We start from the raw sequence: 14,722 nt of genomic DNA, 5'->3' as shown, positions 1-14,722 counted from the left end.
TTCTATTAGTATTTACTAGGGGGAAGGTAAAAGTATTTTGGTTTTAGAAAATGGCTGGACAAAACTAAAGGGATGGCAAGCCATGCCATTCTCAGAATTTAAAAAGAAATCACGTTTCTTGATTTAACAAGTATGACAAAATTGTAGCTACTTCTTTTAAAAAGTAAATATATTTAAATTTGCAAAACAAAAAACAAAAACCCTTCAAAAACTACATTGCTAGAAATACAAGCCAGATTATGAACTGATTGCTATTTATAAAAATAAAGCTGGTTTATTTGCAATTGATATATTTTGTTATTTATACATATACCCAAGTAATCAGTGGGCAAGCACTATTTGCAACTGGTTTTAACCTTTTTACTAAGTGTTTTGTAGATTTAGATTAGAAGCAGGAATTTTGGGGAAACAAAAAGGGAAATTTCCTAAATAAATTTAAACAAGTACTGAGTTCCTGAAATAATGTAACCCTTGTTAAAAATAAAGATCCTGATGCCACGATTCTATATTTGTTCTCAGAAAATGAGAGTTTACTGTAAATTTGTACACTATACATTCAAGAAGTAATAAAACTAAATTGAGAGATAACGAAGATAACCATTTTATTCTCCATCTTTAGAATATCAAAACAAATATATTTGTTTTGGCATGGAAAATGAAGTCAAAATTGTAGCTTAATCCCTCTACTTATGCTGACTTTCATTAAAAAATTTTTTTAACAGCTTCATAAAGTGGGACGCTCTCCTCTCAAATGCAAAGCATTTTAAAAGAATGGAGTCAATTAAAATGAACTAAAATCAACTAAGAGAGACAGTGTGCCACTTGAAAAGTGTTTAACTTTGATGAGAGAGATCCAAGTTCAAGTCCTTGCTCAGCCATAGAGGTCACTGGGTTTCTTTCACACAATATACATAAAAAGATTTTGGCAGGGGTCTGTTCTCCGAGCTTGCTGTTTAGCTCCTGGGAAGTTTTGTTACCAAACTAGGTAACATTTCGGTGGGGTTTTTGGGTGAAGTAGGTTGGCCTTGTGACAAGACCAACCAACTACCTAGGACTATATAAATGAGCAAGACACTTCACCCAGAAATCCAGCTGAAGATGTTACCTAGTTTGGTAACAAAACATCCCAGGAGCTAAATAGCAAGCTTGGGGAACAAATGCCTGCCAAAACCTACAACCCAAGCTACAAATACTGTCTAGTGTCATAGGTCCAGTACAATCATGTGATTTTTTTTTGCTTGGCAACTGTAGCACTTAGCAATGGAATGGCCAGTCCCAAATGTGTTTGGTAAGTGAGGATTACCTGTATTGTGTCCTAAAATACAAGCACATTTTAGGAATCGCTCAATGATTTTCAAAGCTGGTGTGGCGTCCTTGGAGGGAGATGTAATTAAACAAAGTTTATATTCCTTGCTCTGTGATATATGAAGCAAGAAACTCGTTACTTTCTGGAATGTGAAGATTTGACATAAGATGACCTATATGTTGGACTAGGAGAAGGGCAGCATCATTGATGGAGGAACATATTGTAGTCTAATTTGTGCCCATGTAAATTGCATGCAATGTTCATCTTCCAATCCAGCTTCAGCATGTAAGTTGAATAAATAAGGAGAGAGTACACAGCTTTGTCATACTCCTCTGCCAATCTGGAAGCAGTCTGTTTCAGTTTTCATGTTTTGACCATACCATGGCTTCCTGACCTATATGTAGGTATCTCATGACACAGTCCTGTGCTTGCCATCAACCATTGCTCACAATTATCCATGGTATGGATAGTAAATCACTGGAAGCAACAACATAGATGTCTCCTTATTCCCTGGTGGATTGTTTGAGAACTGTGTTATTAGGATAAACAGCAAATATATCTAAGATACATTTGCAGCTAATACATCTAAAAAACCCAAGACAATTTTGTAAAGCACAATATTTGGGCATTGGAATTTAATGTGAAGTTTTAACCTAAAGAATAAGTCTTCTGAACTCTTAAGAAATGAGGAAACTGGATATAAATCATACTTGAAACCTGCACTTTTACAGAAAAATTGCTGTATTTTGATGACTAGGATCTAAGTGCATTCAAATAAAATCTGTATAACAGTTGTTAAATTGGAATATTAGTCTACTATGCAGCAATGATAACTATTTCCTCTCTAGAATAACTTACTTTCTTACCAAGAATGAATTTAACTGAATTCTCATAAAAATGTCATAAACCCAGAATAATGTGCAACATTAAAACTGGTATTCCAAAGGGAATCACTTTTAAAAAATACCACTAATGCTGTAGTCCTTAATTTTAATTTTTTTTTATTTTCAAAATTCAAATGTGTTAGTATGACTGTACTCTTGATAACCACTTTAAATTGAATTTAAACATACCAGTATGTTCCGAGTTAAGAAATTTCAAAATCTCTTTGGAATACTAATTTCATATTTATAGATTACTTAAAAAGTATTTTTCTGGTAAAAAAAAATCAACCTATTTCCCTGAATTGTTTCAAGACAGTTGATGATGTAAAGTTTAATATAAAATATTTAGTCACAAAATAGTATTGCTTTTGTATGCACATTGTGGCAAGATTAATTTGCTCTTTTTCAATAAAAACTATACCATCTCCCATAAAATTCTAAACACATTAGGAAATGTGATGTAGAACAGAATTACACATATGAAACAGGTACCAGCACAACAGTGAGATTATATTACATCAAAAAATTTTAATGGTCCCAAATATATACTCAACAACCAAGCATACACTCGGGGCAAAATAAAAATAAAATTATGACATAAAAGTGACATCTAGAATTCCATTCAATCTTTTAATTAAGGGACAGATATATCCCTCATCTCCAAACAAAAATCTGCAGTTTAAAGGGCAAAAGGGAACAGATTAAAAAAAGAGGAAACATGTTGAGCCCTCCCCGAAAAGAGTTTTTTTTTTTTTTTTTTTTAAATCTGTTGAAGTTTGACTAAAATGTTCAGAATGTGTGGTTTTAAAGGCAGGTCTCTTTATATAAAGAAACTGCTGGCATTCTTAGTTAATGAAGAATTATGGCAGAAAAGCCTTTTCTTCAAAATCTCGTACATGGTCCAAGAAATCATAATCTGATTGTAACAACTGAACAGCCAATCCAGAATTCCACCATCAAAACTCCTGCCCTGTTGGCGTTGTATTTTCCATTTCCTTCCCTGAGAAAAGGGCAATGTGTGGTCCAAGCTGGAGAGGTCAAAGGCATGTTTTTCCATAAAGCGTAGTATTTCCTCTTCTTCTGCTCCGCCAAATTGGCACTGATTAGCAGAAATCTGTTTTAAAGTTGATCTGTGTTATACACAGTAATTCATTAGAGTTTATTATTTTTATAATATGGACTTCCCACTCTGGAAACCCGGAAACCTAGTTTATATCATAATCCATACTGGTCTTCATACTTGTCATTATGAAGACTCTAACTTTGCTTTCTGTGTCAGAGGTAGAGTTTCTTCATCCTCTTCCTCATCATCATCAGGATAATCTACGAGCCCAACAAGTCCTCTCTGAAAAAACGAAAAACCATTTGTAAATTGAACTGACTTTCATTCATAAATTTACCAGCTCAATGAACTGTTTCATGTAGAATTATAGTACCTTGATAAACTTGTAAAACACAATGTTTACAATATTTAATTACAATATTTATATTTAAATTATTTAAAATTATATTTAAATATTTAAATAATTTAAAATTTATATTTAAAATTTACAAAAGTTAAAGTTTACAGTATTTAAATTAGAAATTAACTTTTATGAAAGAATTTCATAACTTCAACAGGAAAATTACACTGCTCTTGCTGAACTGCAAATAAGACTGATTCAACCAAAGGGTTAAGACTGCTGTCAGGAAACCAATTTTCCATGAAAGCAGTTAATGATCGATCTATTGATATGTCTGAAATGTTTTGTAAAATATTTGATATGAAAGGCACATTTGAGTGCCCATCCAGAGATGTCAGCGTATTAGCGCATCTGTCACATTCCTGAAAAGTTTTAATGGCTATAGGCCCATTGGGAATGATTTTCAATTTTATTTCACGTTCCCCAATAAAAGTTCATCGTTCTTTAAATGCTTTATTGTAGATCAGGATATATGGGAAAGCCAAAGCAAAGGTGAAGCAATTTATCTCAAGAGAAGTATAGAACAGTCTCAATGTCTGATAATTTGGAGACTGAAGAAGAACTGAGGGGAGAAGGTAAATTGGAGGGCAGTTTTCACCTAGTATCCTCAGGTGAAATCCTCTATAATGAATCCTCTGTAAGTTTTCTAAAAGTATACATTTTAACCATCATGTTGAGAAACTCAGAAAGCCCTGACCCCAATCTCTTAATCTTTACTAGATTAATTTCTATCAATTATTTCAGCAGTCCCCAAACTTTCTGGCTTGGTGGACTGGTGGCAGCAGTGGAGTGGAGGTGGGGGAGGGGATGGTTTCACGCACACATGTGCCACTTTAACAAATGCAGCTTCACACTTATGCGTTTGCCCTCCATTTCTGCAGCCTGGTTCTGAACAGGCTGCAGCCTGTCACTGGGTCACGGACCGGGTGTTGGAGACCCCTGAATTATTCTTTACATTTCCAACATGGATAATAAAAAATAATAAAGGTGAACTAGACATAAACAATGATAATTATTTTAAAGCAGTTAATTGTTAAGCAGATACAAAAGTAGAGAAAGAAACACAAGCTCCATTCAAACAAATGGCAATTCTATTTGCACAATAGTAACTGTGTGGATTGATTGAATAATACAGAAAATATAATACTGAGACACGATCAGACTAAAGGGAAAAAAAGTACCTTTGTAGTTATAGCTGCCATCTGAGATGTGCTTTTAGAAACTGATCCGGGAGATCCTGGTGACCCAGGAGATCCTGGAGATCCAGGGGACCCAGGCAAATTACTTGCTGATGACTGGCTGGTGAGGTTAGTCTTTGTACCACTTGAAAAGGAAAGTTTAAAACTCGGACTCTGGCGACCAGAAATGTTAGTTTTCAGAAGGACTTCCTTTTCTTCACTTTCTTTAACTAGAATGTAAAACAAACACTGCTGTAACAAGTTGGACTATTAAACTAATAGGATAAAGATATAACCTGCTCACATTACTGAAGTACCTTTGCTTATTTCAATGACATTTTATCACCACTTATCCCCCAAATGGAAAGGACATTAGTTGTTACCTATACCTACACACTACTACACACATTATGTCGTTGTGAGTAGGTAGAAGTAACAACTAATGCAGAGATACAAATCTACCAAGTAGGTAACAATATTCTTCAATGGAATGGCTTGCCTAGCAATTATTTATATAGTTTTTCAGTACAGGATGCAGATTTTTAATTTTTCCAAAGCATTTTAAATCTGTGAATTTTAACTGACTAAATTTTAGCTTTGCTGTAAAGTTTTAATTATTCATTTACCTGCTTTATGAACTGCTGCTGACTGATATGTATTGCATTACTTTCATTTATTACAAATTTATATTGTATTCATTGTTGAAAGGGACTCACAGAATTGCTAAATAGATACAATAGTTATTCTCTCTATAGATAGATACCTATTTATCTATTATATTGATAACACCAATATCTATTTATTATCCAAAAACAGTCAGGTAAATTTAATTCAGACAAGCTTTTCTTGCTAAGTTGCTTTTATGATTGAAGAGTGTTATAACCAGATCTAAAAATAATAGCAAATCCAAATTCGCATTAGATTACAGCTATATCTTGACAATAATAGTGTAACAGAATAGCAGAGTTGGAAGGGTCCTTGGAGGTCTGCTAACCCAATCCCCTGCTTAAGCAGGAAACCCTATACCATTTCAGACAAATGGTTGTCCAATCTCTTAAAAATCTCCAATGTTGGAGCAGAGTTTCTGGAGACAAGTCATTCCACTGATTAATTGTTCTAATTGTCAAGAAATTTCTCCTTACTTCTAGGTTGGTTCTCTCCTTGATTAGTTTCCATACATTACTTCTTGTCCTGCCTTCAGGTGGTGGCAGCCCCTTAGATATTGGAACATTGCTATCATGTCACCAGCCTTTTCATTAAACTAGACATATCCAATTCCTGCAACCATTCTTCATGTTTTAGCCTCCAGTCCCCTATTCATCTTTATTGCTCTTCTCTGCACTCTTTCCAGAGTCTCAACATCTTTTTTATATTGTGGCGACCAAAATGGATGCAATATTCCAAATGTGATCTTATAAAGACATTATAAAATGCTATTAACACTTCACATGATCTTTATTCTATCCCTCTGTTAATAATAAGAAGTTGTAATCACAATAAAGGGCAACAGAGGAAAAGCAGAGAGAGATCCATGTTAGAAAGATAACTCCAATAGTTTATTGGTTGCTTTTGAAATGTGTTGGAGAAGACTCTCAAGAGTCCCTTGGACTGCAAGGTGATCAAATCAGTCATCCTAAAGGAAATCAATCCTGACTATTCTTCGGAAGGACTGATACTGAAGCTGAAGCTCAAATACTTGGACCACCAAATGAGGAGAGAGGACTCAATGGAAAAGACCCTAATATTGGGAACATAACTACCCTGTCAGAGCTTGTGAAATGAGTTGAAATAAGAGGAGACAGATGGTCCTCCAAATGATCTAAAGGCTTTTCTAACTTCTGAAGCATCTATCTCCTTGCAGCTTTACCTGTTCTTTTCTACCTCATGTTGGCCAGGGGGATTAGTGATGGGGACAAGGCTGGCAATTAGTAACATGTTCCCTCAAGTTACTTACATTTTTTTCTTTCCATAAATTTACTTATAGGATCCATAATATCTTCATCATTTTTACTTTTATCAGCGGGTGGCACCACTACCTCTCCATCTTCCATATCATCTTCATCAGTGTTAAACCACATTTCTTCTTCATCCTCCAAGGTCCTTGCATCCCTTCTGTATCTATGGTTTCTTAAGATGGATCGCATGCTATAAAAGATGATTTTGTAATGAGGTTATAATATATGTACACTGTTAAGAATGAGTATCATACTGAATCGTAATTCTCTAATATTTTTAGAACACACTCAACTACTTTAATACATTTTCCCAATAAACTAACTCCAGATTGCAGTCATTAATGAAAAAGAGAAAGTGTTCATGTGTTAATGTGACACATTATCATTTTTGACCTAGTTACTTAGCCACTATGCAAACATATGGTTATTCCAAAATAAAGCACTTCAGCTATATTTTGCAGGTGTGAATTTGTAATATGTACTTAAAATTTTGTAAATCAACCCTGAATTATATATACAATAAAAAACAAAGAACAGTCTCCTAAATCAGTAAGCCTAATTGTGATCAGATTAACAGGAGCCTTGGTAGCACAGTGGACTAAAGCACTGTTATTAACATCTGCTGCTTGCAATTACTGTAAGTTCAAATCTCACCAGGCTCAAGGTTGACTCAGCCTTCCATCCTTTCAAAGGTAGGTAAAATGAGGACCCAGATTGTGGGGGCAATAAGCTGACTTTGTATAAATATACAAAAGTATGAAGGCTATTGCTTAACATATTGTAAGCCGCCCTGAGTCTCCTGAGAAGGGCGGCATATAAATTAAAGCAAAAACAACAACAACAAAACAAACAAACAAACAAAAAACATAATTACAGTTTCAGGTATTACATAAACCAGGGGTGTCAAATTGGTGGCCTGCGGGCCAGATGCGTCACAAACAGGCCAAGCCCCCTCCCCCAGCTCCACAAATGGGAAAAACTTCATGAAACATCATGTGACGGCAATGTAGTGCCGCAAGTTTGACACCTGTGACATAAACCAACTCCTAGCATCCTCAAGGAAGTATCTATTACTCAAAGTCAGATCTGGGAATTCAGATGCATTCTTAAAAAGACATTTTTCATGCAACTTAAGTCAGCGAAGAGACTGTGCTTAAATTTCATCAATTTTTCACTTTTTCACAGATTTCTACTACATTATATCTACAACAGTGGTCATCAACTGGTGGTCCGCAAGAAAATTTTGGTGGTCTGCAGAAAAATCTTTGCATTTTTGCATTTTTTATATTGCACTGTTAGGGATCCTCAAACTATGGCCCCTGGGCCAGATACGGCCTGCCAAAGTAATTAATCCCACTCGCTGATGGGATGGGATCCTTCAGGCATTTAGCTTGGCTGCCTGTTTAGTAGCTCCAGCTTCTCCCTCCTTCCTTGGGAGTCCAGGTGCTTCAGTCAGCGGTGCACGAAACGTCAGCCGGGCTGCTCGAGAGACAGAGTTTGAGGGGTGGGTGGGTGGGTGATCTAGTGCCTGGGCTGGCTACAAGACAAACATTCATTCTTGGTCGTATTTGAGATTGCTAGCTGCAATGGACAGCAAAGCTAGGGTTGACCCCGGGCGCTTCTTTGCTAACAGGTGGCCACACTAAGTGCCTGAAGGACCTCATCCCATCACTAATTCCTATTAGTGGTCCATGGGATTTAAAATTATGAATTTAGTGGTCCCTGAGGTCTGAAAGGTTGGTGATCCCTGATCTACATTATTTGAATGACTGAAGAGGATCTGCCACGTGAGTATATATACAAATTATGCTTGTATTATGAGTCTAGTACCTATACCACTATACTGGTAGTAAATTATATAATAGTTGTTAGGAACTTCTGCTTTTGACAATGAATAATATGAATGTATGTTGCAACATTCATATAGAAAATTTATTTTGTTCAAATGTATGGATATGTTTATTTTCTGTACAATACTTTTTTAAAAAACTTAAAACATATCTCCACTCTCATTTTTGCTGTTTCAAAATAAATGATCATTCAACTATCCATAGAAAAGACATTTCAATAACCGGACTATGGATCTTGTTCTATTTTTCAGTAAATTTTCAATAGGCAAACATCTAATAATAATTTCAGAGTGCACTAACCTGTCAAGTTTGGGATTATCTTGTCTTTCCCTTTGTTGCTCATAACGTAATTTCAAACCTTTGAAAGTCTGTACATAATCTACATCTTCTAGTGCCTTCCAATAATTCTCAATTACATGAGCTGTTAAGGATTTTATGTCTTCCTGGTAAACAAAGTTATTTTAATCCATTAAAAACATTAAAAACTATACAATTTTGGTCAAAAACATATAATAGAGTGTATCTGATCTGTTAATAAGTCAGGTAGTCTTTCATGTATATAACTGATAAGCAACATAAACATAATTATCACTGCAAAAACAGCTGGTCTACTGCACTGAAGTGGAATAGTTGTAAATTGTCCATCTACCTTAGTATGTTTTTACTTTGTCATTTAATCTTAGCATTTTGTCATTCTTCTTTCAAGCAGAACAAATTGAAAAAAGAAATTTAAAACAAATTATTTGAAAGAATCAGTCATACTACATTTGGATGTCCTGGCAACATAGTCAAATAAACCAGTGCTATTTGTGGAGGCAGAAAGGAGTCTATGGCCCCAATTCATAGTAATAACATGGTAGTCTACAGAATGTCCATCAACGTTTTATAAAATTAATTCTTGTTCATTTTATTTTTGCTCAAAACAGCTAGGCTTCAAAGTATCATTTTTAATACAAGTTATAATGGTGTTATTACAGCCTTCTGAATCAATTCTGACTCCTGGCTGCTACAAAGACAGACCTATAGAGTTTTCTTAGCAACATTTTTAGTAAGTGGTTTGCCAATAACTTCTGGGATGGTTTTCAACTTTCCATGCTAGGGCTGAGAGATAATGACTGGTCCAAAACCACTCAACTGAAGTTTGTACTTAAATGAGGGCTAGAACAGAGAGCTACCCACTTCTAACTCAGAATCTTTAACTACTACATAAAACTTGCCCTCCAGAACTGGTAATACAAAGTACTTTTTTAAAAAATGTATAAGCCTCTATCTTAAATACCATTATTTCCTAGTATGTCAGTGATGATCAGAAGAGGCGGTACTAGATCAGAATTATCTTCATTCCATTTACATTCCACTTACAGGATAACTTCCAATTTGGCAAAATTAAAATTCATAGAATTACATGTTCATGTGGTCATTCCATAAGGAAATAAAAGAAAATATACTTTTCAAAGACTTCAGTACTTTTAAAACAATGTGAGATTTAATTTAGAAAATAATTCAAAAAATATTAGGGCCATCATGTAAAATAAATGCATTTTTTTCTGCTTAAGACTTGGTGTGTGTGTAAGAGCAAAACACTAGCTAGGATTTGTTAGGAGCAGCACCCAACACAAGTCTCTTGAAGGCAAATGATCCAAATTCATTAATCCCTAGCCCAACACATTTTTTCTAAAGATCAGGAATGGTGATTTCCTTGTGTACAATCAAACCAAGTTCTTTATCTTCTATATTCCTGACCTAATGTTATAGAACCCTATTTTGTGGCAAAAGATTAATCACAATCTTTTGATTCACATAAATTGTGGATTTCCATTTTTACATATTTGTGTATTTCTGAGCCACTGTCTTTATAACAATGATTAATGGACATTTTTCCATAAGTCTTATTTCTAGGTAAAAGTGATTGTAAAGGTTTTCCTCAAAGAATCCATATAAAGTCTCATAATTCCATCACAATCAATATTATGGGAATATTCGCTCTTCCTAATCTCCAGTTTCTGATTTTGTGAACTTTTCCTTCCATGTGAATATATGCAAGTCAACTTCACTTAATTCCCAAGTATCAACATTCATTCTTCTCTAAAAAGAAATACTCACCACTCTAATAAATTCAAACATTTCTATAATAGCAGAATTCATTAGATTATAGCGGGATCCATTGTTGAGAAATGCTTTGACCACTGGTTCAAACAAAAAACTTTTCATTATATAGCGATTGTAAAATTCATCCTTCAATCCAATTATCTTTCTTTTAAAACGTAGAGCACCTAGTGGAGAAAATACATATTTTCAATAGTGAACACAGTCCTAGGATTAGATCATAGACAGGTAACATTGTACCTGCAGACAACTTCCTACATATTCACAGATATACTTCATTTGACTTTAATATTTTAAGATTCTTTTAATTAAAGAATTGGTCTGTGTTAATATTTTTAGAAAATAAAGCATGTTTTTCTGCAGTTCAGTGCTTCTTGGAATTCTACCCCCTATTCTGAATTTTAAAAAAGGAAGGAAAAAAAAGCATACTGGAGATTCAACAGTATGCTTTCTTTACCTTTTTAAAAGTTTGGATATGAGACAAAAATTCCAAAAACACTGAACTGCAAAAAATCATGCTTTATTTTCTAAAAATGCTTCATTTATTGTGTCTAGTAAATGTATGTTTAACAACTGGCCATGCTGTACAGATAAAACTACAATACTGATGAATAAAAACTGCCCACTCTTTGGTCAAGACGTTAGTAATGGTTTTGTTTTGTAGAGTGTATTGTCAAAAAGTAGTACTATATATAACAGACATGTAATATTGTGTAAATTGATTTCTAGTTGTGCAATGAGAAGTTCTCTATTTCCTTCTATCTGTAGCTCCTATGCTCTGCCAAATTCTACACTGAAACATCATCCAACTCTGCAAAGTGGATTTGATGGGCTACATGAAGGGAAGAGCGAATTAATTTTTTTAAAAGAAGCTATTCTATCTGTAGATATAGGGTCTTTTCTTAATATAGCAACATTATAGCAAAAAGCAAACTCAGTTGACATTGGAAATATACTAACAAGAGTAAAAGTACATAGAACAAGGACAAGCAGTTTTGGGCCTTTCCAGCAACTTCCCATCAGTCTGATCACTATGGTCAATAGTAGAAATCTGCAAATTATATCCCAAAGCATCTCAATATCAGGTTCCCTATCCTTTATACCACTCATAACAGGTATTAAGCTATTATATAAAAAATAATAAAAAATACTTATAGCTAGAAATTAGGGAGAAAAAATAAGGCTGTGCAGCACTTTGGATTCCGTCTCTATAAAGTGTTTAAAAGACTATATGAAAAGAGTTGGCTACACCACTTGTTCCCAGGATGGAAAAGCAGCTGTACAGGGCAACCACACACCTCTGGGAAAAAGTATGCCTGCTTCAAGGTTCTGCAGACAGATACTACACATTTGTGCTCAGTAGTATCTTTTAGAGATTAATTTCAAAGTACCACACAGTGCTATTAAAAAAACAACACAAATTATGTTTTATTTCATGTTTTCTGTTTTCATTCAAAATAACAGGCAAATGAAACATCTAAAAAGACTGTGAATACATAAAGGCAGAGGCCTACACTACATCGTACTTACATAGTGCCAAGAATGCATGCTTTGAGGCCATTAGAACTAGTACTCTTCGTAGAATATCCTTGTTAATTATGTAGTTCTTTATATGGTATGTATGATGTTCTACACAGAAAGTTAATAACTCTAATATCAAGGCCAATAACTGGGCAGTCTGAAAGTCATCTAAAAGCAAAACAAATAATGTATTTGCTGATATACATTTCCATTATTTTCAACAGATGTCCTTTTATAGCTCACAATTTATTACCTGCAAAAGCTAAACATAAACATAAACACACGCTATATTGTATCACTTAATTTTCCTCTCAATTGTTAGGCATGTAAAGCAAATACTTTATGGAATTTAATACCGTTAAAAAAGGGAGGAAAGCATAGACTTTTTTTCCCTCACCACTATTTCTTAAGTTCTTTTACCACCAGAACTTTATAATATAACTCTATATTATAACTCTATTTATAATAGAGTATACTATAGTATACTTTATAGTATAACTCTATTTATAATAGAGTTAAGATATAAATAAAGAGCTAAATAAACTTCACGTCTATAAGCAATAAATTTGGGCTTGAGTAAAATACATTCAAGAGAGCGGTAACATCTAATAACTTTAAAAAGGGAACACTTTGGATCTATGACCCAAAGTCTAATAGGAATGTAACAGAGTATGATACCACACTAATCCTTACAGTAGAGTTCTTCCTTATATGCAATCATCACTTGCTAATTTTATGGTTCAGAAAACAGTGGAAAAACCTCCTGAAGGCTCACCTTTGCTAGGCTTTTCTTCTGTAGTATTGGCCAGTAATGGTGCAGTGAGGACATGCATACAGTGTTTATAAAAGAATCCCAAAAATTCTGTCTTTTCTGTTTTCTATAGAATAAAAAGAAACCAATTTCTACTTAATGCATACCAATCCTTTAAGGTTTTAACAGAAAAAAAATAATGTAAGAATTTATTTTTGTGCTTACATTTGCAGTAGCTAGCATGTTTTCTGGATCCACCAAAGTACGTAATAGGCCCATCAACTGGACTGCTCCTCCAAGTTCTGGATCTGTATCACAAATCATGTGTTCTATGATGAGGTTAATGAGCAAGATATCCTAATTAAAAATATAAAACACCAAAAAAATTAAGCATAACTAAAAGGTGAAATATACCAAAAAGCAATTCCAGTTATGAGGTCTGAACTTGTGAATCAAACAGAACTGTGTTTCTATATCAGCATCCACTAATATTGCACTCTTTCAAAAAAAAAAAAAAGTAAATGTGTCCCAAGGTCATATATTATAAAAAGATTTTAAGACAGCATTCACAAAGAGAGAAGGATCCTACTAAGAGTTATAATTATTTGTTTATTGCTTGATCTATGAAGGCAGCAAAAATATTTATGTAATGTCATTGGACAATGATCCACAGACACTTATGTTGACTGCACAATTTGACAAGTAATATATTTATAATAGGAAATATGCAGCAAGGGACTGAAATACTTAGTGTAGACAAAAGTAACCATTTTTGAAAAAGAAGCATTTATCTTTCATCCCCTCAAGAAGCAATCAGTAAATTGGTTATTTTAGACAACTATATAGTCTTGTCTGCAATTTTTTTCTTTTCAATGAATATTGTTAAGATGATCAACAGAGAATCCTGGATAAAACTGTTTATTTGGATCTCTATCAACAAGCGTTGAGCCTAGTCATGGAAAAAAAGCCATAATGGCCGTTCTGTTAGAAGATCATTTTGGGGACTCTGGTCCTATGGAATCTCTTAGTGGCTTTCAATATCAGGGTCATGATATTTTCCTGGATATGATGTAAGGATTGGGACTGGGAGCACTGAATTGGAGTTATTCTTCCTGAGTGGCTGATTCCTATCAATGATGGCAGGGGATGAAAACTGCTGGGAGAGATCATCTGTCAGCAGTTATCATCATAGATAGATAGAATTCTTTATTGGCGAGGGGTCTGTAAATATTTTCACAGCCTTCTATATATCATTATACTACATCAATATACTAATGATACTGTTATTCACTCCTGGTCTGACAGAAGATATAGTGATACTCTGAGCCAGTCCTTAAAGAGGATTAAGAGTGGGATCGCAGAAAGCACATTCAGACTGAAACTAGCAAGACACAATAGCTGTGGATTTCAAGCCAACTGAATTGGAATATAGTCAGCCCTTGGGGGCACAACTGTACCCTCCCAGATTAAAATGATCATAGCATGGGGGTCTCCTTCGACCTTTACTGGTTCTTCTTTTGTTGCTTGCCATATTATTTTAGATAAATAAATTTATAATAGTTAAAAATATTTTCTGTCTAACAGAATTCAAGATAAATAGTAAAACTGTGCCACTGAAGAAACAGTTTTATCAAAATAATATAGTATATTATTAGTCAACTGTTTTAAAGTGGAAGGCCATTTCAGTGCAGTTGCATATATGTGCACA

At 34.3% G+C, this 14,722-nt stretch overlaps 1 protein-coding gene across 1 annotated transcript in view; it reads right to left on the bottom strand.

Moving 5' to 3' along the window:
* Positions 1–2,492: 2,492 nt before the first annotated feature.
* The window catches only part of PPP4R3A (protein phosphatase 4 regulatory subunit 3A), a 30,030-nt gene continuing 17,800 nt past the window's right edge, over positions 2,493–14,722 (bottom strand). The window contains exons 8-15 of the mRNA XM_034418336.3: positions 13,240–13,371; positions 13,039–13,141; positions 12,273–12,431; positions 10,740–10,909; positions 8,937–9,079; positions 6,786–6,976; positions 4,835–5,061; positions 2,493–3,535 (exon numbers count right to left, since the gene is read on the bottom strand). Of these exons, the coding sequence (XP_034274227.1) occupies positions 3,437–3,535; positions 4,835–5,061; positions 6,786–6,976; positions 8,937–9,079; positions 10,740–10,909; positions 12,273–12,431; positions 13,039–13,141; positions 13,240–13,371 (1,224 nt within the window). The 3' untranslated portion in view covers positions 2,493–3,436. The remainder of the gene's footprint in view (positions 3,536–4,834; positions 5,062–6,785; positions 6,977–8,936; positions 9,080–10,739; positions 10,910–12,272; positions 12,432–13,038; positions 13,142–13,239; positions 13,372–14,722) is intronic.

This window comes from Pantherophis guttatus, chromosome 1 (genome assembly GCF_059756535.1).
Source record: "Pantherophis guttatus breed Tessera chromosome 1, ASM5975653v1, whole genome shotgun sequence".
Lineage (NCBI taxonomy): Eukaryota > Metazoa > Chordata > Lepidosauria > Squamata > Colubridae > Pantherophis > Pantherophis guttatus.
The sequence above is the reverse complement of the archived record's forward strand: the minus strand, read 5'-3'. Positions and strand labels throughout refer to the sequence as shown.